Source organism: Galdieria sulphuraria, assembly GCF_000341285.1.
Source record: "Galdieria sulphuraria unplaced genomic scaffold scaf_14, whole genome shotgun sequence".
NCBI classification, from domain to species: domain Eukaryota; phylum Rhodophyta; class Bangiophyceae; order Galdieriales; family Galdieriaceae; genus Galdieria; species Galdieria sulphuraria.
In genome coordinates this window covers 33,343-52,164 of record NW_005178461.1, presented here as the reverse complement: position 1 = coordinate 52,164, position 18,822 = coordinate 33,343, and the positions used below count along the sequence as shown (strand labels likewise).

Sequence of the window (18,822 nt, the reverse complement as noted above, 5' to 3'; positions counted from 1 at the left end):
GAACTGAAAAGCTTTGAGAAAGTAATTCCGGAAGTTTAGATTTCATGAGTGGACGAGAAATGGAAAACGAGGATGAGTTTATGCTCAAATGTTTAGAAATACTTCGCGACGGTCGTAGTTCGTTTCGTACCATAAACAGAAAGTCCGTAATCTCCGAAGCAAATCAAAGTGTTTTATGGAGCGGACTATCGAAAAGAGGACGTACCAATAGGAAGCTGAACTTTACAGACCTCAAAGTGGTTGATCCAGCCTTTAGGAGGGGAGCAACTTTAAGACTTTTGAGTAACGTTATTATTCTGTCGGTATTTGACCTAAGGGCACTTGTATTTCATGAAAAGGTTCAAATATTTGACCCTGAGAATCTTCAAAGTGCCAAGGTTTCGAAGCAACTCGTAACTAGTTTGCGTTCAGCTCAACAGTCTAACAACCATTTCGTTTTTGAACTTTTTGTATTGGATACACTTTTAACGCTCGTAAGCAAACAAGCAACAGCGCCTTTTGAATCCTTGGAATCCGCAACTTATCAAATGTTGAAAGAAGCACCGAGAAAGAATGTTGCCCACTATCTGTCTTCCCTCCGACTAAAAAAGCAGCAACTTTATCAGATTGCCGAGAACTCAGAAATTCCACGTCAGCTTTTGGTTTCATTTCTCGAGGAAGAAGCTTTTGAAGTTCCTACTGACTTTGACAGCGACAACTTGAAACAGCAGACTGAAGACCTTCTAGAGCAGCGCCTACTACTGTTTCGTTGTCTTGACTCTTCCATTTTGGTATGTTTTACCCGTGTGTTTATTATGCAGTTGTAAACTTTCTTATAGTTACTTGAAACGATTGGTCAACGAGTACACCGCCTGTTGGAAGAAGTAAATAATCGAGAGGATGTTTTGAGCATCGGCATGGATTCTTTTCGTAATCGAGTCATTGCTTATGATTAAACTTTCACTTTAATATCTAGTGCGATCAGTTTTACCTCGTTAGTAAGTTACAAGCATGATTTTGTTTGGAATTGTTCTCAGATTCCCTAGTTTGGTGCCTGTTTTGGTACGAACATACTGACACCTCTTGAATTGTCAAATACTGGCTCTCCTATTGGCTGGTATTCTGTAGTTGGCGGTAGCTTATTATTTTCTTTCCTATTTTCAGTCGTCATTTTATATTTTTTCAAGGGTTCATTCAAGTATATTCGAAAGCAACGTCGTCAATTGAACAATCATCATTAAAATATTTTTGAACAATTTTGGTTGTGCTCTTTTATCTCTTAGAAAGGATATATGTGAGGACTCATTCAAGAACTGTTGAATTGGATTGTGTGTTGGGGATTATTAAAGTTTTAGCGTCATCCAACAAGAAGAAGAAATAGTAGGAAACAGAAGACTGTGATTGGTTGTTCTAAGAAAATGGCTGGTCATTCGCTTACTTTTGTGCCTTTGCAACAGTTGCGAATATGGTACACTAGAAATAACCTTTACACAGCGTTGTCTTTCGCAAAACACGGTGTTTTTGTGCGGTATGTAAAGTTGTCAAACTTTGCATACTTCAGAATTGGAAAAAGAAGTGTACATCAACTTCACTGCTGCAAGTCTGGTGGTGCTTCTCAGGCTGCTTCAAAGAAAACCGTGATACAAGTTTTGAGAGAGGTAAAGTTGACTACATAATCTTAGCTATTTTTTAAAGAAGGAATTTCTTGTGATATTTAGCGAGGCCTTCTTGACCAAACGACGGGTCCAGAAGTTGAGAAACTTTGCCAAAAACCAGTAAGAATTTATGTAGGTTTCGATCCTACCGCAGAAAGCCTTCACATAGGAAATTTGCTTGGAATAGTGATCCTTCGATGGTTCCAAGCACACGGCCATCAACCAGTGGTTCTATTAGGTGGAGCAACTGGAAAGATTGGGGATCCATCTGGGAAAAGTGCGGAGCGACCTTTGTTGGATGACGAAACGATAGCAAAAAACTTGCAAGGCATTAAAAGAAACTTTGAACAGGTAAGTATTTCGCCATAAACTTAGGCCTGCTGTATAGTTTGTTTATGGTGATTAGATATTGGTCTTTAGTCACGATTCTTTTAACCCTGTGGAACCAATCATTCTGAATAACGACGACTGGTTAGGCAAAATGGGTTTCTTGGAGTTTCTGCGCGATGTTGGAAAATATACTCGAGTTGGTACTATGTTGGGTAAAGAAAGCGTTCGAAATAGAATGAACAACGAAGAAGGCATTTCCTTTACAGAATTTTCTTATCAATTATTACAAGCATATGATTTTGTTCATCTTCATAAACATTATGGAGTAGATTTACAAGCAGGAGGAAGCGATCAATGGGGTAATATTGTTGCCGGGAAGGATTTGGCTAGAAGACTGTTGGGAGCAAATCTTCATGGACTAACTTTTCCTCTACTGACGAGTTCAGATGGACGAAAGTTTGGCAAGTCAGAAAAAGGAGCCATATGGTTATCACCAGAAAAGTTATCTCCCTTTGAGTTTTATCAGTTTCTTTACCAAACCTCTGATGCTGATGTGATAAGACTTTTGAAGTATTTAACTTTCTTGCCACTATCGGAAATTGGAGAGCTCGAGTTATCAATGAAAAATTCGAGTTTTTATAAACCAAACACGGCACAGAAGCTTTTGGCAGAGGAGGTAACAAGACTTGTGCATGGAGACGAAGGTGTTAAATTTGCCCAAAGGGTAACGTCTGCATCGTCTCCTGGTCGTCTTGTTGAGGAATCTATACTCGATTTTGACACTTTGCGTCAATTGAAAGACGAAATACCATCAAAAGAAATCCGCAAAGAACATTTACTGAAAAAAAGTCTGATAGAAGTTTTAGTGGAATGCGGCATTATGAAAAGTAAAAGTGAAGCAAAAAGATTTATTATCAATGGAGGTTGCTATATAAATAATCGAAGAGTTGAGGAACTTGATAGATCGATTGGCCAAGAGGACCTCGTAGAGAACAGTATGCTTCTTTTAGGAATTGGCAAGAAGCAGAAAATTCTACTGGTTGCAGTTGAATAAAGGGAAGGTCAAATCAGTCGAACACTCAATTAGCTTAAGAATACAGTTGAGTGGTTGACTAGTAACCGATATAGATGTCCCAAACGAATAGTATTCCCCATGCCAAACAACTAATGCGGAGAAAGTGCCAATAAATACACAGAATAGAGAGAGATAACAGAACGAAATCAAACATCTAAGTAGTCTTGACGTAAACAATTTCCAAGAGTCACTATCGATATGCAAGCTGGACCATTCAACTCAAAACAAATGAAACAATAGTGGGTGTTTTATATTCGAAAGATAATTTGGTCATGATACATGATAAGGCCAGCTCCCTGAAGAAGATTCAAGCATCGTTCTACTTCGTCCTGCTCCATACCTTGTTTGTCCAACAAGTTCATAACTTCTCGAAGTGAACATTGTTCACTCATCTTTTCTGAAGTGACCTTGTCAATCGCCTCTTTGACCAGAGTCATCGCATCATCAGACATGAAAGTGTTCTCTTTATCCGCTTCATCAAGCATTTGGTCCCTCTCCGTGTATGAATCATCTGCCATAACCTGATCCGTCTCGGTCAAATCCTGTATGGCTTCAGGATCATTAGAATTATCAATGACTTGAGAAGGCCGTCTCAATGTATTTCTCGCTCTTTCTGCTAGCTCATCCTCCTCCTCTTCATTGAAATAGTAAATATCGTCATTCGAATGACTTCCACGTGCCGTATCGCTTCCAAAACGTGGAAGCGATTGAGAACAGCTCTCACTTTGTCTCTTTCTCTTTATTTGCTTCTTTTTGATAGGTCTAGCATCATTATAAAGTGAATAAAGCAAAATTTCTTCGGCTAATTGAGCATCTTCAGCAGTAACTTCGTGACTAAGCCGACATTTTGCATGTGCAGTAGATAAACGTATCAAGGTTTCTAATTGCCGAGCAGTAATAGGAAGAGTACGATCACTATTTTGCTGACGGAGATCTCGATAACTTTAGAACAAAGAATGAGACTGCAATCAATATCCAGAAACAAATACGTACACTTGAGAAATATATTCAGCAGCTTCTTCCGTGAGCACAGGCTTAACTCGAGTTTTGGCGTAATAAATGAACTTCTTCAAAAAGGAAACGCTGAAGGTTATATCTTTCGGCGAACTCTGCCCGCAAAGAGCTCGAGAAAAGAGAGTTGATTCTTCATTTTCAGAACTGATAATGTGTCTATCGGGCATTTGGTGTACGGTCAGAACATGTCCCGCAACATCACGATCTCTCTGAGCAGAGATATTATCCAAAACAATGAATAAAAGGTCAAATCGTGATAAAAGAGAATCAGGAAGAGCAATGTTTTCTTGCGGTTTCTTATGTTTGTTATAAGACCCATATTGAGGATTTGCAGCGGCAAGAACAGAGCAACGAGCGTTGAGAGAAGCATGTATGCCAGCTTTAGCGATGGTTACCTGTAAAAAAATCACTCCTCTTTTTGCGACAAACAAAACAGTCTACATACCGTCTGTTGTTCCATTACTTCATGAATTGCAACTCGATCTATCTCGCTCATTTTATCGAATTCGTCGATACATACGATACCTCTGTCAGCAAGAACCATAGCGCCAGCTTCCAGGTGACGCTCACCAGTATCTTGATCATGAGTCACTGCTGCAGTAAGGCCTACACCAGAAGAGCCTCTTCCTGTAGTTGAAATGGATAAAGGAGCAATGTTCATGACAAAGCGTAACAATTGTGATTTGGCTGTGGATGGGTCTCCAACCAATAGGATATTAATATCCCCTCGAAGATGAGTTCCATTGTCCAAATTCTTTTCACTTCCTCCCAGCAGCTGCAACAAAAGCGCCTAAGAAACATTACAAAAGCTATCTAATAAAATACGAACAAGAATACCTTTTTGACTTGATCATGACCATAAATGGAAGGGGCAATTGACCTGGCTAAAATGTCAAAGTGTCCTTCACTGCTTGCAACTTGATGTATAAGGTACAGATCGCTTTCACTCAACTGGGGCTTGGAAGCGTCTTCATTCACCTGAAGGATATCATTCGCAACCACAATGCTTCGAAAAACTCCCGAACCACCAGTTCTCTGCCCAGCACCAGGGATTGCACGATACACTCCTGCAATGTGGATTCTATCTCCGGGTTTGCATAAATCAACCAGGTCATCTTCTGCTACTATTTCTATCGAACGAGGAAGTTGTCCCGCGGGAGCATTCTCAGGCATCTCCTAGTTGCATTTGATACTTAGTCACCAAGTGAAATATATTCATGCATCTGTACCTGTACTAGAATCTTCTGTTGATCACGAAACTTGCAAAGACCGAATTCTGTTTCAAGAAGATTTCCTTGGTCATCTTTTGATGGATATACGGCAATACCGATTCCCCTATTGTTTTGATCCAAAGTAACTCCGTCACTGTAAGTTCTTGTCGTAAACTTATTTGTGGCGGGACAATAGTGTGTGCTTAAAACAAGCTTTGGGCGCACCAAACTACATCTGGTAACAATACCTTCAATACGAACCAAACCCCCCAAGAACTCGGCAAGCAGTCCTCTGGGTGATACCTGTCGGGCTCCGAAACTTCCACGAAAAGCGATTCTAAACTCATGCAAACTCTTATCTAAGTCAGGTCGCAAGTACAGGGCATATTCTTTAACGGCTTCTTCCATGGCGGGAACCCATATTGCAGGATACTGAAGGAGATTTCTGCAATAGTTGGTTCAGAGCACCTTGAAACAAAGTTGTGAAAAAATACCTGGCAAAAAGATGATCAAAAGCTCTCAGATCATCTAACGATACAACCAAGCGCGTTTTGCCTTGTTCGAGGAGGTCTCTCAATCTCTCTGCGTACTTTCCCTTCTCTAGCTCCTCTTCCAAGAAGTCTGTAAACTGCCGTTTGATAAGATTCTTGTTTTCAACAGTAGCATCTAGTCCATAGAAAGAGTTGACACTGGGATTGTTGGGAGCTCTATGCGAAGTTTCTGCAAGGCCTATGGAAGTCGCCATTCCAAGTTGCAACGAATAGAGAGTTGAGCGCGGGTTTATTTGAAAACGTCGATTTTGCCCGCCAATCTGATAGATTGAAGTCCGTTTGCAGATTGTTGGAACTTTTCCAATCTCGAATCGCAGTTGAATCTTACATTGTATTGCTTTTTATTTGAAGCCTCCTGAAAATTGTTGAGTTTGCCGAGTAATTTGATCAATATTCAATACAAACGCTCACAGCCAATACTTATGTTACTTTTTTTTAAAGCAGTAACTGGTTGAATATTTCTAATAGTTCAAAGAAGAGTTGATGCCACTACTGGTAGAACCAAAGCCAACGGAAAATGGAAAGGTTAACAGAGGAAACTACCACAAAGGAAAGTGCACAACTTTTGTGTTCATAGATAGGCAACGATCTTTCGAGCTTTAAAAGGGAGTTTCTGACAAGAATCTTCTTTGAATAGTATCCCAAATGTCATACTGAATTTCCTTGTAAAGCTATGCATCATACTTGTTGTTCATGAATGAGGGTCATACTGAAAAATCCTCTGTTTTTCACTTCTTGAATTATCTTGGAGTGTTACACTCTTCAAAAATTCCAATAATCTAGAATCCTTTCTAGTACATAAACATTCGAGGGGTATTAGTTGTAAAACTCCAAAGTATTTCAAAATCTCCCAATTCGCTATACGAGGCTCCCATTTGATAAATGAAATTGCTCCAAAACAGTGTCTACCATTAACATTATTCATATGAAAACTACAAATAGGAATGTTTCACTTGTGTAAGAAATTTTTTCTAAAGATCAAAACTCTCCCAAAAATGAACGTAGAAAACTTCTTATAGAAGTTCGTTACTCAACCAGCGCCATATTTCTCATATATTGATTGCCTTCTCTCGAAAAAGCCAATGTTAACTTTGATATTGCACTCCTACGTGGTAAGATTTGTGCTGAACCAACCTTCTAGAAAAATGGTCATTGACTTTGTCAACACTACATCACTTTCCTGACGGTTTGAATGAAATCGCCGCACTTTTTGGGAGTATTTAAATGCAACGACAAGCTTCAGTTTGTGACTGGAGTATCTAATTTACCAGATGAATGAAATATTCAGTGTATGGAGAAATAAACTTTGAAGATATTTACGAATGTTCCTCATCTATAGAACCATTTGAACTCAGTATGAAGAAACTTTTTGGCAAATTTGGTATTTGAAGAGTTAAAAATGTAATCTTAATACTTTTAACTTTTTAGCTGTATTATTTACATCGTTAAGTACAACTCTCTTTTGAACAATGCTCTGCAACTAAATTATTCTCTACGAGAACGAGCTTTTACAAACTATATTCTCGGGGAGTGAGACGCAAGTGTGAGAAGAGAAATGTTGATGGCTCAATGCTTAGTCGACTAAACTAAATTGAACCATTCCAGGAGTCATATAGCATTCAAACACTGCTGAGTCAAAGAAGAAATATGGAGGCGGAGAAAATGACGCAATAGAGTAGCACATACTCCAACAGTTATGATCAAACTGGATGGATATGATTTCCAGCAATGAAAGAAAAAACTGTTGTTTTTCACTTTAACCTGAGGGTACAAAAATGTGCCGATTCTTGTTTTGCATTTTGTCCTGCAATGCTTCAACTGGTCTCGCTACATGTCTATGATCTTTCACAGGGTTTAGCCAGACAATGGTCCACTTGGATACTTGGGACTCAACTCGAAGGCATTTGGCATACTGGTATTGTAGTGTATTCGAAAGAATTCTTCTATGGCGGTGGCATTTGTGTCGAACGCCCTGGACAAACTCCGTATGGGTCACCTGCAAAGGTTTGTCAGAGTTTTTAGTTTCCAAGAAACTGTCAACGTCTCTCACAGATAATTCATTTAGGTGAAACTTCTAAAACTCTTGAGGAATTCCAAACTTTTCTTTCAACAATACGTCACAAATACTCGTTCGAAAAATATGACCTCTTAGAAAACAACTGTAATAATTTCACAAACGAATGTGCTTTATTTCTTTTGAATAAGAGTATTCCTGAAGATATTTTGCATCTTCCTTCAATAGCTCTTGGGACACCTTTTGGACAACTGCTACGACCAGTTATAGCAGATCTTCAGCAACAGTTTCGTCAGAACTTTGGAAGTTCTTCTGTCCTACACTTGTCCGAGACTCAAATGATTCGATCAGCTTTCAAAGGATACCTGGAAATGGAAGTCCTGATCACACTGAGGCTTTCTCTGGTTGGAAGAGCCTTGAAGAATGTCTCTCCGCTGAATATCAGAATCCGTTTCTGTTTGAACAGTTTGACGAGCAAAAAGTAGTCGGTAAACTCTACGAGTTGAACCCTATGGTCAGAAATCTTTCAAAACAAGGAATATTGGAGCTTTCGTTGAATGGAGACTCCTCAACTTTGTTTCCACTGCTGGATAAACTAAGGTTTGATATCTTACAAGACCGAAATCTTGCAATTGAGATTTCGCAAAACTATCTTTCCAGTATTCTACAAAAACATTGTTCTAGTGCAAGTCCATGGTCGACGACGCTAATGAGTCTTCGTCTTTTGACCAACATGTTTCGTTATGATGACATTATTACTGAGTTTCTTGTGCAGACTTCCCATCAAGATATTGTTGTAAAGTCTTTATGCTGTAGTTTTGTTCATCCAAAACCATCAGTAGCCGAAACAGGATGTGCTGCGTTAAGTAACTTTTGTCGATGGTTGTATCACTCAAAAACGGAGCTATCAGAGGAAATTCTATTCCAGTTGGGTCACGACTTTTTTTCATTTATTACAAGAGATGCAAGTTGCAACTATGGAAGTCAGCAAAGGACTCACATACTACTTTCGATTGCCGCTCTTTGCATGTACAGTGAGTCACTTTTAGAGTTGGCACGAGCAATGGATCTATCCAGTTCTATTTTTGTGAGAAAAAGTGACCATTTGCCTGTCCAGATTAGCGCAATATCAAATAAACTGGTGGAATTTTTGAAGTAAACAAACTTCGGTTAGTCATTTTGTTAAAATTCTTTTGATGTCGTGTTGTTTTCTTTCTTAATCCAACTCTGTGGTATATGAGGTATTTTGTGGACATGCTCGAGGATCCAAGGATGCTCAAGAACTTGATAAAAGGGGATCCTTCTTCGAGGGTCCTTCACAAGTAAATGTTGAAGAAGATCTCTAGCCAGGTCACTGATATTTTCAGGAATATTGAGTTCAACCTTCGTTATTCGACTGTATGTCTCATGCTGACCGGAGGCTTCAAATGGAGGTCGACCGACAAGAAATTCATACATGAGGACTCCTAAACCCCAGATGTCCACAGCTTCATCATGCTGCTGACCTTCAATCATCTCTGGAGCGAGGTAGTCAAGGGTACCACAAAGAGTTTGACGACGTGAATCTGGTGCATATACTGACCAGCCAAAATCAGCTATTTTCAGCTCATTTTTTGCACCTATTAGTAAATTCTCTGGTTTAATATCGCGATGAATCACGTGCTTATGATGGCAGTAGCAGAGAGCATGTGCAAGGGAACAAATGTAATGCGCTGTCTGTTCTTCAGAGAATCTGCCAGACTTTTGAAGAAGCTTATAAAGTTCTCCTCCAGGAGCGTATTCTAGGATGAGGTATACTCGGCTCTTATCGTAAAAATAACCAAAAAGTCGTAGAATATTTGGATGTCGGAGATGACTTTGAATTTCAGTTTCCCTTCGAAGTTGATATTCTACTCCAGCAGCGGCCAATTGATTTTTAAACAAAACTTTAAGAGCAACGACAAATTCTGTCTTCTTTTCTCTTGCCAAATACACATTTCCAAACTTGCCTCTTCCTAAAGGCTTTCCTATATCGAAATCATTTAATGACCAAGTCCTGTCGGAAGGGTTATTTCCAGAACAATATCGAACTTGTGGTTGCCTATCAACAGTAGCTTGGTTGCTTGAACTCTCCTTCAAACTGTTTGTCTCATTTTTACTGAATCCTGTGCTTTCTAGCTGTTTTGGTTTGCTATCAGCTACTGTTTCTTTGGAACTACGAGGATTAGTTTGCAAGTCCTCATCCTCTTTAGTTGCATACTCTACGCGACGGTATTAGTTCATTTGTCGAACGACTTGCAAGCCAATTCAATACCTTGATGAATAAGGGATACTTCTTGCACATTGTCCCCCTCCTTCATTATCTCAACTTTTACTTCTTCCGTCTTTTGGTTCGAGTTTGCTCGAGAACTTCTCTTTTCCACTTCCAAATTCTTTCTCGTCAACGGTGTTACCGAACATGAAGAATCCAAACCCTTTCTTGGTTCCGAATTAGATAAACAGTATTCTAGATGAGTATCTTGAGTCCTAGAAAATTTCAATCTTCCAGTGTTTACATACTATTTTCAAGACTGTTCTGTTGACATAGTGTTCCAACTTGCACTGTATTCTCCTTGTCTTCTAACCTCTTATAACTTTCATGTTCAACATTAAGGTCACCGGTAGAATTTATATATCCATAGTCTACGTTGTTTTGCTTTCCTGGTTGCATAAGGGAGTTACTTGTTCTTCGGTTTAAGAGACACTGTCAGTCGCAAATTTCAAATGGCTACGGCTAATTCCCACCAAATTATGAATTTAAATTTTAATCTTCCTGTTGAGATGGCAACACAATAATTGTCAAAATTCTATGCAGCATAACAGAAAATAGTGGAACTCCTCTAGTTAGAAAAACTTAGTCACTCGGTTCAGAATTTTTAGCTTCCCCACAATAAATTATGTGAACCGAGTTGTGCAATAGGAAATTCTGTAAAACGTGTGGCAACTATCCACTTTAAGAGCATCGACAACACTGTCGAGAGTTGTTGATTCCAAATGACTCGTGGTTGTATTTGAAACGATGGAAATTTGCCCAAGCTCAACAAGTCCAACGAAATATAGACGGTTCATTGAAGCGTGGAAGAGATTGTTCGTACTCTCTGCATCCAAAATATGTATTATGAAGCAACACTGCACATAACAAAATCAAAATAGAATAAAACAATGAGTTTGAAAATGTTGTCTAAAAATAAAACGCTTTCTAAGAGGTACTCTTTATTATAGTTTAAATGTAGAAAAATACTGCTTCCTCAATCACTTTGGTTGAAGAAAAACAGCATATACCACTAAATAAATGGCGATTATGCTGCGTTACAGCAACCTATAAGAGGGAATCATGAGCCAAAACCGTTGTTAAAAAGAAAATTATTAAAGTGGTGATGAGACATACTTCAGTCATGAAATATAAAGTAAAAGAAGTGTCATAAAAGTTGCTTTCAGCGCTATCCAACAGTGTCGATACACGAGATGAGCGTAACCTCCTCTATTTCTGTCTCAACTTGAGAAGAATAAGAGTCGTTGTTCGGTGAAAACTGAAAAACATAGCCTTGAAAGTAATACCCGATATAAGAAACGTTTTGAGTCGGCCTTCATCTCTCCAAAAGTTCACAACAATGCGAAAGCTACAAAAATATATATGGAAGTCAGAGCCAAGTCTCGGAGCTGCCCGAAAACATTATGATAACTGGCTTTAGTTTATGTATCAATAGCTATAATGTTATGAACAGACTTTTTTCATTTTCCACTTATACAAGAATTAGTAGTCGCTCTGGTGACAGACTCTTAAACTGCGTCACTTGCTCTGATAAATAAAACGATTTCATCTTATTATACACATGTGTTCCAAATCTACACAAAAGAGAACTAGCTGTCGCTGTTTTCTCAACAATACCAGGAAATCAAACGAACAGAATCTTCGACAAGTCTTTATGCTTGGCTAGTATGCAGAAAACAAACTTTGCAAGTCACTGTCTATAGCATCACTGCTTCACAGCATCGAAGGATTTACATCTTCCTATCGGTTATCTCATCTAGGAAAGCTGTAAAAAGGCTTCAAGAATACAACGTTTTCGAGATACTCTCTCTAGCAAGCTCACATTGCAATCTTTCAAGAAAATGATCCTTTCATGTGCTGATATATGCTTGCGTCACGTGACGAAACAGAAGGTCGCACTTTCTTCAAAGCTTTCTCAAAATGCTCAGCTTTCACTTGCAAGAATGTCTCATCTACTCCAGTGCTGCGCAATGATTCTGTCGCTGCTTCTCGCACAAGAGCTGACAAATCTGCTCCACTAAATCCTTCTGTATGAACATGAAATGCAATGTTTTCAAGGGAAACGTCGTCAGCTAGCGGCATTTTACGCGTAAGTGTTTCTAAAATAGCTTTACGACCATATTTGTCGGGCAGCGGAACGAACAACAATTTATCTAAACGACCAGGTCTCAACATGGCAGGATCAATCATATCCGGACGATTAGTAGCAGCAATAACGAAAACTTGGCTTCTTGCTTCTACACCATCAAGCTCTGTTAAAAGCTGATTTACAACTCTTTCTGAAGCACCAGATGAACTCCCAAAACTTTCTGAATCTGTATAAGAGGCGAAACCTCCACGTCTCGGAGCCAGCGCATCTAGTTCATCAAAAAAAATAATACAGGGAGCTGAGGCTCTACCTCGTTGAAATACTCTGCGAACTGCTCTCTCGCTTTCTCCAACATATTTGTTAAGAAGCTCTGGTCCTTTTATTGAAATAAAGTTCGCACCACTTTCACGAGCAATGGCTTTGGCCAATAAAGTCTTTCCACAACCGGGTGGTCCATAAAGCAAAACTCCAGCTGGTCGACTCAAACCTAAGGCTTCAAACCTTTCAGGGTGGTGAATAGGTTCTAAAACAGACATTTCAAGTTCTTCACGTATGTTATCCAAAGAACCAATATCACTCCAACTCGTATCAGGAACAGTTGTAAATCCTTCTCTTAGAGCACTGGGTTGGGTTTTTTCTAACGCTACCTCGAAGTCCTCTAACTTGATTAAAATTGTTTCAAATTTGACGTCAGATATTGGAACGAAATTATCGTCCATTGAGTAATCACAGTTCACTATTGAATCCCTTTGGAATCTCGCTACAGCTGCAGTGGCAGCAGTTGTTATTAAAGACGCCAGATCTGCGCCGACATAACCAGCAGTTCTCTTCGAGATGTACGAATAGTCTAACTGTGAGTCGACAGAAAGGTTTCTACACAGAGACCTTAAAATTTGGTCTCTTCCTCTTTCATTTGGGGCACCCAACTCAAGCTCGCGATCAAACCTACCGGCTCTCCTCAAAGATGGGTCGAGTGTATCAGGTCTACTCGTTGCTCCTAAAATAATAACTGGATATACAGAGAAGTCTGTGCTGCTTAATGTATCCATACACGATAGAAACTGTGCCACAATTCTTCTCTCCATATCCTTACTAGCGCTTTCACGTTTCGAAGATATTGCATCGACTTCATCAATAAACAGAATACAAGGAGCCAACTGCTTCGATTCTTCAAATAGGAGACGCAGTCTCTCTTCAGATTCTCCAGAAAGACCACCAACTATCTTCAGGAATGTTACTTAAACTGTCAAATAAAAAGATTCAAAAGTTCTAACCTCTGGAGCGGAAACTCTAACAAGTGGTACTCCATATTCTCCTGCCAGTACTTGTGCCAAAAGTGTCTTGCCACAACCTGAAGGACCGTGAATTAGTACCCCTTTTGGGGGGTCCACTCCCAATCGACGATATAGTTCTGGTTGTCTTAGAGGCCACTCGACTAGTTCCCTGAGAACACTTTCTAGCAATTCTATGCCACCAAAATCTTCAAAACTCTTCCTGGGATACTCAATCAACAAGCTTTTAGTGAAATTATTTGAGTTTGGTTTGTTCTTCTCTATGCATTTTCTTCTCTTTGTGTCCAAAGGTTGATATGGCAACTCAACTTGTTTTCCTTTATATGGATAAGCGAAATGAGGACATAAACCATCATTTCTTCCTTCGTTTGAGTGCTGCTCTGATTCTATCCTCGTGCCAATCTTGTAACCAAGTGAAGAAAGCATTTTCTCGACCAATAGACGCTTTGCCCTATTTGTTTTTCTTGCAAACCCAATAACGTTGGCTTCTACCGCGTCGATTAACTTCAGTAGCTCTAGTTCTGTTACGATCTTCTGAGAAGTAGATTCCACTATCTGACCAAGTCTTTGTTCTATGACTCCACGGACGGTGAGGGAAGCCATGGGCCTTGTGAATGAATCCAACCTCGGGACTGGAACGATTCGTCCTCATCGAGAAGTGTAAGAATCAAATTTCATAAAATATGAAAAGATAATGAGCAATTCATGGAATAGCTTATTCTCTATTCTGTCAGAGAAAGGCACAATTTGCACTTCACATGAGACATCTGTACTGTCTATTTTCTTATTGGCTGCATCGAAGTAGTTATGAAAGTTTTTGACTTGTTATACTTTAAAATGCTGTTAGCAGTCTTCAATTTGTGGTACTCACTCAGTTTAAAACTAGTCATGAAGTTTTTGAGAGAAATGAGTAATCAATCACAAATAATAGGATCTCAAAGAAAATTTAATTTCTCTCTTGCCAAGTCAATTCTTTAATACTTGCTGAATGATGAGCAAGTTCATAAAATTATTGCACCGACTAAGACGCTGTCAATGTCGAGTACTTAGTCCCTCTGTACAAATTAGCTCCAGCATTAGTTGGCAAAGGTTTTGTAATAGAGTGTACCAACTTGGCACAGCTCACCAGGTTGACTTCTGTACATACTCGAAAAAGGCTGTACTCGATCCTGGAGAGGAAGTTGAACAACTCCTTTTAGACCTAGACAATCTGAGTGTTGAACAAAAACAAAATGCCTTTGTTCTTGCCTCTAAGTCAGCTGAGCTGGGGAGCTCAAAAGGAAAGGTTGTTGGCTTTTAAACAATTTCGTGAAAATTGACGACGGCTAGCTATTGATGGGTTGTCTTCTTCGTTGTGGTATAGGAACGGAACAGGATGAGAAGAAAGCTATGAAAGTTCTAGAGCCTCTAGCTGAAGCGGGAGATGCATATGCTTCGTTTTTGTGTGGGGATATCTTGGAACAGGTATTTCCTTGTGTTTGACTTGTTGAAGTTTCTGAGAGTTGTGCAAGTTTTATGAAGAGACGTTATCTGCAGCTTCTTTTACTCAGGAATTAGGGCAAAGTAACAGTATAAATGTTACTTTGAACAACGAGAGGCCTGAAAAGGAAGGAACTTTAAAGAAGGGTAATTGTTATATTGTGCTAAGCAAAGAGTAGTTTTCTTTACCTTTTGAACTAATAGCTATAAGATATTACGAGAAGAGTGTAAGTAGTGGAAATCTTGATTCTCTCGTTGCGTTGGGCAATGCTTGGTTAAAGATGCAGCATCCTGAAAGGGCCAAGGAAGCTTATGTAAAAGCAGCTGAGAAGGGTATCGTTTCTTCTTTCCTATGTTTAGGTAACCTTTATTTCCGTGGTTATATTGGCAAATATTCTTCGGTTAGTTTTCTTTCTTTGTCACTGTTGGTTGTTTATGAAGACAATGTGTTTCAGGTTAGTCGAGACGGAATTAAGGCTTCCAAGTATTTGACAGCCGCTGCCGAAGAAGGAAGTATCGAGGCAAAATACCTTCTCGGTGAGCTATATGCTTCGGGCTTGGAGCCTATCGAACCCGATGAATCCTCGGCGTTAAGGTAAATGTGCCTTGTTTATGTTATTGGAGACTGTTATCCATTCTGATATTTTCAGATATCTTGAAAGTGCTGCGGAACAGAATCACAGTGAAGCCTGCTATTTGTTGGCAAAGATTTTGCTAGAAAAGGAAGAGTTAGATCCTGGTTCAGTCAATATGGAAAAGATATTAAAGTAAGAACTTTACTTGTGGTGATTGCTTAGATACAATTGTATTTAGATTTCTTTTGGTTGCTGCGGAGCAAAATCACGCTGGTGCCTGTTACTTTTTGGCAGATCTTTACTACAAGGCTGGTTCCAGTACTTCAAACAACGGTTTGGAAAATTATCAACACGCGTTGACGTACTTTGAAAGAAGTGGTGCTTCAGTAAGTTATTCTAGTTTTATATTTCCTGCTATCAACGTGCTTTAAAGGGACTCTCTGAAGGCTACTATATGGCTGCTCTTATGTACCTTCATGGTATTCTCTTTCTTAAGAATTCTCTGAACTTTATCTTAAAATATAACTAGGTGTGGGAACAAAAGTTAACATAAAAGTCGGTATAGATTTATTGAATCAGGCAGCAGAGATGGGTCACACGGTGGCCCTTGAGAAACTTAGGTAACTAAGGGTTTTCAATTAGCATCATTATTCTTTTATGGTTGCATTGTAGTGAGTGTTATCGTTATGGACAGTTTGGTTTGGAAAAGTGCGAAAAAAGGGCTGACTCGCTTAAGAAAACTGCGTCTCTACTTGAAGAAAGGTAAGTTGTAGTACACTATTTTGTCATATGCGTGAACTTGGTAGAAGGAAAAGAGAGATCACAGATTTTTTGCAGAATTCGCCGTCAGCATCGAAGAAAGTTTCTCCAAACAGAGGAATATATCCCAAACCGCAGCCAAATGGAAACTTACAAAAGTGCGAAAAAGTGCCCAGATAAAAGTCTTTAGAGAAATGTACACATCTATAGAAAAACACAGGTCAGCTTTCACTTGGGTTCCTTTCTTACTATTGAAAGCCCGATAAAGATTTGTAAAGTGTACTTATTTTTTGTGCGAACTGTTGGAAATAAATAAAGTTTCGAGAAAGAAAAAGGAGAACAATCGTAAATCTTATCTATTTTGCTTCGAGTACCAGAAGCTAAGGCACCGCCCTCTTGTTTAATGCAAAGTAAGTTCAGAATTGGTCATTTCTCGTGAATATTAGACGAGATATATACCCATTACTCACAAAGGCGCTCTTTATACTAATCTTTGGTATAAAGAATCGAGTCAACACCAGAGTCGATCTTACAACAATAGAAATGGCCATGAAAGCGAATTTATCCGATTGTGTGAATTTTCTTCCAAAACACAATTAGAAACTGCAAAGCTACAGAGTCTGAAACATTGTTGAACTTGGATACTGAAAGGTTGGCCTTAAGCATACACGACATACTGTTAGTTCAAATAATTCTATCAACTCGATTTCAACTTTATTATTTTCACTGACAAAGACAAGCTATGAATCATTGAATGCTCATTGCAATATTCACAGAACCGTTTCATTCTCTGGGGTGAAAAATAAAGTCGTATTTATAGTCAAGTTTAATATCTACAATTACTCTTTTAAGATTAATTTCTCACAACAAAAGTAACCGATTGGGAACTTTATTGGATCCTTAATTAGCACTGCTGGAGAAATGCATAGTGTTCTGCGGTAGCCTATGGAAAAGGACAAGATTTGGTATCAGAGTTTAGAAGGAAACACTGTAGGACCAGTAACATTTGAAGACCTCAGGGACTTGGTCGAACGTGGAGAAATTGATGGGTTGACGAGGATCTTTTTAGAAGCACTGGATAGGTGGACAGTAGTGTCAGAAGAACCAGAATTGAGAGAGTTGGTGGAGTTGATTGCAAGTAGAGAGGATGATAGTGTAAAAGCAAGTGAAGCGAGCCTAGCTAATAATGCAGCTCTTGAAGACGTACTGAACGACAACATTGGTGAACCAAACTTGGAGAGAAGCAATACTTCTTCAAAGAAAAAGTTAACACTCGAGGATTTGAAAAAGAAAGAAAGAAAAAGGTTAAAACGGGCAGAGCAGAAAAAGAAGGTATGTTTGAACATTCTTTTTATGCTTGTTGTGATAGTTTAAGAGTTTTGTAGAAGAGAGAACGTTGGAACGAGGAAGTTGCCAAAAACAATACTAGTGTATACTTTACTGGTATTCCATCAGATGCAACTGAAGAAGAAGTCGTTGAATTCTTTTCCAAGTGTGGCATCTTGAAAGTTGATGCGTATTCTGGAAAGGCAAAGGTCAAGTTGTATAGGGACAAGCTCGGTTACCTGAAGGGCGATGGAGTTGTTACATATGCTTTACAACCTTCGGTCGAAAACGCTTTCAAGGTTCTTGATCAAACCGAGTTTCGTTTCGGAACAGGGACTCGAATTCACCTAGAACCTGCTCGCTTTGAGTTGAAAGGGGAAGATTTCATACCGAGGAAGGTTCCAGTAAGTAGAAGGTTTTAACAACTCTTTGTGATATAACGCCTTCTTTAGAATACTGGGAAACCCTTATTTTCAACGAAACAGTTAATAGAACAGAAAACCAGTTGGAACGATGGTGTAGATGATGGACGTGGACTAAGAATTGTTATTTTGAAGAAGGTTTTTGAGCCGAAAGAAGCTTTGACCGATCCTCATTATTATGAGGTATGAAACTTTGTATTTGCTCTTATAGAGCTATTGTTGACAGAGATAAAGGACATTCGTAAAGATATGTTAGAGGAGTGTTCAAAGCTTGGAGAAATAGAGAAGGTAATGTATTAGGCAATATTATGAGGAAGAGTCTCAAGAAAGTTTTGTCTCAGTTGACAGTATTTGAGAGAAATCCTGAGGGTGTGGTTGCAGTACGTTTTCGCTCTCCTGCTGCAGCGGAGTCGTAAGTTTTTTTGAAATATGTTTGTTTTTTTTTCAATATTTTTAGTTGTATTGAGCTTATGACTGGTCGTTGGTATGGTGGACGGCAATTGGAAGCTGAATTTTATGACGGAAAGACAGATTACCGTTATAAGGAAACGGAAGAAGAAAGAAAAGAGCGTATAAAGGTAAAACTCATAATTATATTCATATCTGCATATGAATTTTGGTTTCAGAAATTCGAGGAATGGCTAGGCGAGGATGAAACTGCAGACGATGGTGGAGTTTCATTTCTAGACGCCTATTGAACTGCATTTGTATCTTTTTGGTCAGTGTTTGAAGAGCAAACGTTAAGTGAATCAATCTTACGC

At 39.1% G+C, this 18,822-nt stretch overlaps 9 protein-coding genes across 9 annotated transcripts; 5 read left to right on the top strand and 4 right to left on the bottom strand.

Annotated features, from left to right (window-relative positions):
- The first annotated feature begins 14 nt into the window (after positions 1-14).
- Gasu_20490 (mitochondrial magnesium transporter Mrs2p-like protein) lies at positions 15-1,236 on the top strand. Its single transcript, XM_005707050.1, has 4 exons — positions 15-770; positions 819-909; positions 956-977; positions 1,026-1,236. Exons 1-4 carry the CDS (start codon positions 45-47, stop codon positions 1,054-1,056), a joined length of 870 nt encoding a protein of 289 aa, XP_005707107.1. The 5' UTR covers positions 15-44; the 3' UTR covers positions 1,057-1,236.
- A 48-nt stretch (positions 1,237-1,284) lies between these two features.
- Positions 1,285-3,168, top strand: Gasu_20480 (tyrosyl-tRNA synthetase). Its single transcript, XM_005707049.1, has 3 exons — positions 1,285-1,637; positions 1,698-1,985; positions 2,041-3,168. Exons 1-3 carry the CDS (start codon positions 1,398-1,400, stop codon positions 3,016-3,018), a joined length of 1,506 nt encoding a protein of 501 aa, XP_005707106.1. The 5' UTR covers positions 1,285-1,397; the 3' UTR covers positions 3,019-3,168.
- Positions 3,169-3,183: 15 nt separating this feature from the next.
- Positions 3,184-6,074, bottom strand: Gasu_20470 (minichromosome maintenance family (MCM)). Its single transcript, XM_005707048.1, has 6 exons — positions 5,759-6,074; positions 5,283-5,709; positions 4,891-5,229; positions 4,499-4,843; positions 4,033-4,448; positions 3,184-3,981 (listed from the first exon to the last, which is right to left on the bottom strand). The coding sequence occupies exons 1-6, from the start codon at positions 6,007-6,009 to the stop codon at positions 3,288-3,290; spliced, it is 2,472 nt and encodes an 823-aa protein (XP_005707105.1). The 5' UTR covers positions 6,010-6,074; the 3' UTR covers positions 3,184-3,287.
- Positions 6,075-6,140: 66 nt separating this feature from the next.
- Positions 6,141-6,764, bottom strand: Gasu_20460 (uncharacterized protein). Its single transcript, XM_005707047.1, has one exon. It carries the CDS (start codon positions 6,738-6,740, stop codon positions 6,507-6,509), a length of 234 nt encoding a protein of 77 aa, XP_005707104.1. The 5' UTR covers positions 6,741-6,764; the 3' UTR covers positions 6,141-6,506.
- An 830-nt stretch (positions 6,765-7,594) lies between these two features.
- On the top strand, positions 7,595-8,982 carry Gasu_20450 (uncharacterized protein). Its single transcript, XM_005707046.1, has 3 exons — positions 7,595-7,800; positions 8,034-8,863; positions 8,947-8,982. Exons 1-3 carry the CDS (start codon positions 7,625-7,627, stop codon positions 8,949-8,951), a joined length of 1,011 nt encoding a protein of 336 aa, XP_005707103.1. The 5' UTR covers positions 7,595-7,624; the 3' UTR covers positions 8,952-8,982.
- Position 8,983: 1 nt separating this feature from the next.
- Positions 8,984-10,614, bottom strand: Gasu_20440 (serine/threonine protein kinase, aurora kinase). The gene is made up of 3 exons (XM_005707045.1): positions 10,368-10,614; positions 10,123-10,314; positions 8,984-10,069 (listed from the first exon to the last, which is right to left on the bottom strand). The coding sequence occupies exons 1-3, from the start codon at positions 10,516-10,518 to the stop codon at positions 9,012-9,014; spliced, it is 1,401 nt and encodes a 466-aa protein (XP_005707102.1). The 5' UTR covers positions 10,519-10,614; the 3' UTR covers positions 8,984-9,011.
- A 639-nt stretch (positions 10,615-11,253) lies between these two features.
- Gasu_20430 (AAA-type ATPase) lies at positions 11,254-14,204 on the bottom strand. The gene is made up of 2 exons (XM_005707044.1): positions 13,483-14,204; positions 11,254-13,431 (listed from the first exon to the last, which is right to left on the bottom strand). The coding sequence occupies exons 1-2, from the start codon at positions 14,101-14,103 to the stop codon at positions 11,953-11,955; spliced, it is 2,100 nt and encodes a 699-aa protein (XP_005707101.1). The 5' UTR covers positions 14,104-14,204; the 3' UTR covers positions 11,254-11,952.
- A 260-nt stretch (positions 14,205-14,464) lies between these two features.
- On the top strand, positions 14,465-16,889 carry Gasu_20420 (uncharacterized protein). Its single transcript, XM_005707043.1, has 10 exons — positions 14,465-14,785; positions 14,830-14,964; positions 15,012-15,126; positions 15,184-15,380; positions 15,435-15,574; positions 15,630-15,746; positions 15,793-15,940; positions 15,988-16,033; positions 16,084-16,174; positions 16,227-16,889. The coding sequence occupies exons 1-10, from the start codon at positions 14,489-14,491 to the stop codon at positions 16,318-16,320; spliced, it is 1,380 nt and encodes a 459-aa protein (XP_005707100.1). The 5' UTR covers positions 14,465-14,488; the 3' UTR covers positions 16,321-16,889.
- A 255-nt stretch (positions 16,890-17,144) lies between these two features.
- Gasu_20410 (RNA-binding protein) lies at positions 17,145-18,819 on the top strand. The gene is made up of 7 exons (XM_005707042.1): positions 17,145-17,645; positions 17,699-18,043; positions 18,092-18,244; positions 18,296-18,349; positions 18,403-18,473; positions 18,519-18,639; positions 18,688-18,819. The coding sequence occupies exons 1-7, from the start codon at positions 17,259-17,261 to the stop codon at positions 18,757-18,759; spliced, it is 1,203 nt and encodes a 400-aa protein (XP_005707099.1). The 5' UTR covers positions 17,145-17,258; the 3' UTR covers positions 18,760-18,819.
- The last annotated feature ends 3 nt before the right edge of the window (positions 18,820-18,822 follow it).

Coding starts and splice junctions, on each gene's coding strand:
- Gasu_20410 (XM_005707042.1), top strand. CDS start 17,259: ATGGAAAAGGACAAGATTTGGTATCAGAGTTTAGAAGGAAACACTGTA. Junction 18,044..18,091: donor TCATACCGAGGAAGGTTCCA/GTAAGTAGAAGG, acceptor CGCCTTCTTTAG/AATACTGGGAAACCCTTATT. Junction 18,640..18,687: donor AAAGAAAAGAGCGTATAAAG/GTAAAACTCATA, acceptor TTTTGGTTTCAG/AAATTCGAGGAATGGCTAGG.
- Gasu_20470 (XM_005707048.1), bottom strand. CDS start 6,009: ATGGCGACTTCCATAGGCCTTGCAGAAACTTCGCATAGAGCTCCCAAC. Junction 5,230..5,282: donor AACAGAAGATTCTAGTACAG/GTACAGATGCAT, acceptor AAATGCAACTAG/GAGATGCCTGAGAATGCTCC. Junction 3,982..4,032: donor GCTGAATATATTTCTCAAGT/GTACGTATTTGT, acceptor TTTGTTCTAAAG/TTATCGAGATCTCCGTCAGC.
- Gasu_20480 (XM_005707049.1), top strand. CDS start 1,398: ATGGCTGGTCATTCGCTTACTTTTGTGCCTTTGCAACAGTTGCGAATA. Junction 1,638..1,697: donor TGATACAAGTTTTGAGAGAG/GTAAAGTTGACT, acceptor TGTGATATTTAG/CGAGGCCTTCTTGACCAAAC. Junction 1,986..2,040: donor TTAAAAGAAACTTTGAACAG/GTAAGTATTTCG, acceptor TATGGTGATTAG/ATATTGGTCTTTAGTCACGA.
- Gasu_20440 (XM_005707045.1), bottom strand. CDS start 10,518: ATGCAACCAGGAAAGCAAAACAACGTAGACTATGGATATATAAATTCT. Junction 10,315..10,367: donor ACAGAACAGTCTTGAAAATA/GTATGTAAACAC, acceptor ATACTCATCTAG/AATACTGTTTATCTAATTCG. Junction 10,070..10,122: donor AGTATCCCTTATTCATCAAG/GTATTGAATTGG, acceptor ACCGTCGCGTAG/AGTATGCAACTAAAGAGGAT.
- Gasu_20420 (XM_005707043.1), top strand. CDS start 14,489: ATGATGAGCAAGTTCATAAAATTATTGCACCGACTAAGACGCTGTCAA. Junction 14,786..14,829: donor TGGGGAGCTCAAAAGGAAAG/GTTGTTGGCTTT, acceptor GACGACGGCTAG/CTATTGATGGGTTGTCTTCT. Junction 15,127..15,183: donor GGAAGGAACTTTAAAGAAGG/GTAATTGTTATA, acceptor TTGAACTAATAG/CTATAAGATATTACGAGAAG.
- Gasu_20450 (XM_005707046.1), top strand. CDS start 7,625: ATGCTTCAACTGGTCTCGCTACATGTCTATGATCTTTCACAGGGTTTA. Junction 7,801..8,033: donor GAACGCCCTGGACAAACTCC/GTATGGGTCACC, acceptor GTATTCCTGAAG/ATATTTTGCATCTTCCTTCA.
- Gasu_20490 (XM_005707050.1), top strand. CDS start 45: ATGAGTGGACGAGAAATGGAAAACGAGGATGAGTTTATGCTCAAATGT. Junction 771..818: donor GTCTTGACTCTTCCATTTTG/GTATGTTTTACC, acceptor ACTTTCTTATAG/TTACTTGAAACGATTGGTCA. Junction 910..955: donor CATCGGCATGGATTCTTTTC/GTAATCGAGTCA, acceptor TTTAATATCTAG/TGCGATCAGTTTTACCTCGT.
- Gasu_20430 (XM_005707044.1), bottom strand. CDS start 14,103: ATGGCTTCCCTCACCGTCCGTGGAGTCATAGAACAAAGACTTGGTCAG. Junction 13,432..13,482: donor TTAGAGTTTCCGCTCCAGAG/GTTAGAACTTTT, acceptor ACATTCCTGAAG/ATAGTTGGTGGTCTTTCTGG.
- Gasu_20460 (XM_005707047.1), bottom strand. CDS start 6,740: ATGAATAATGTTAATGGTAGACACTGTTTTGGAGCAATTTCATTTATC.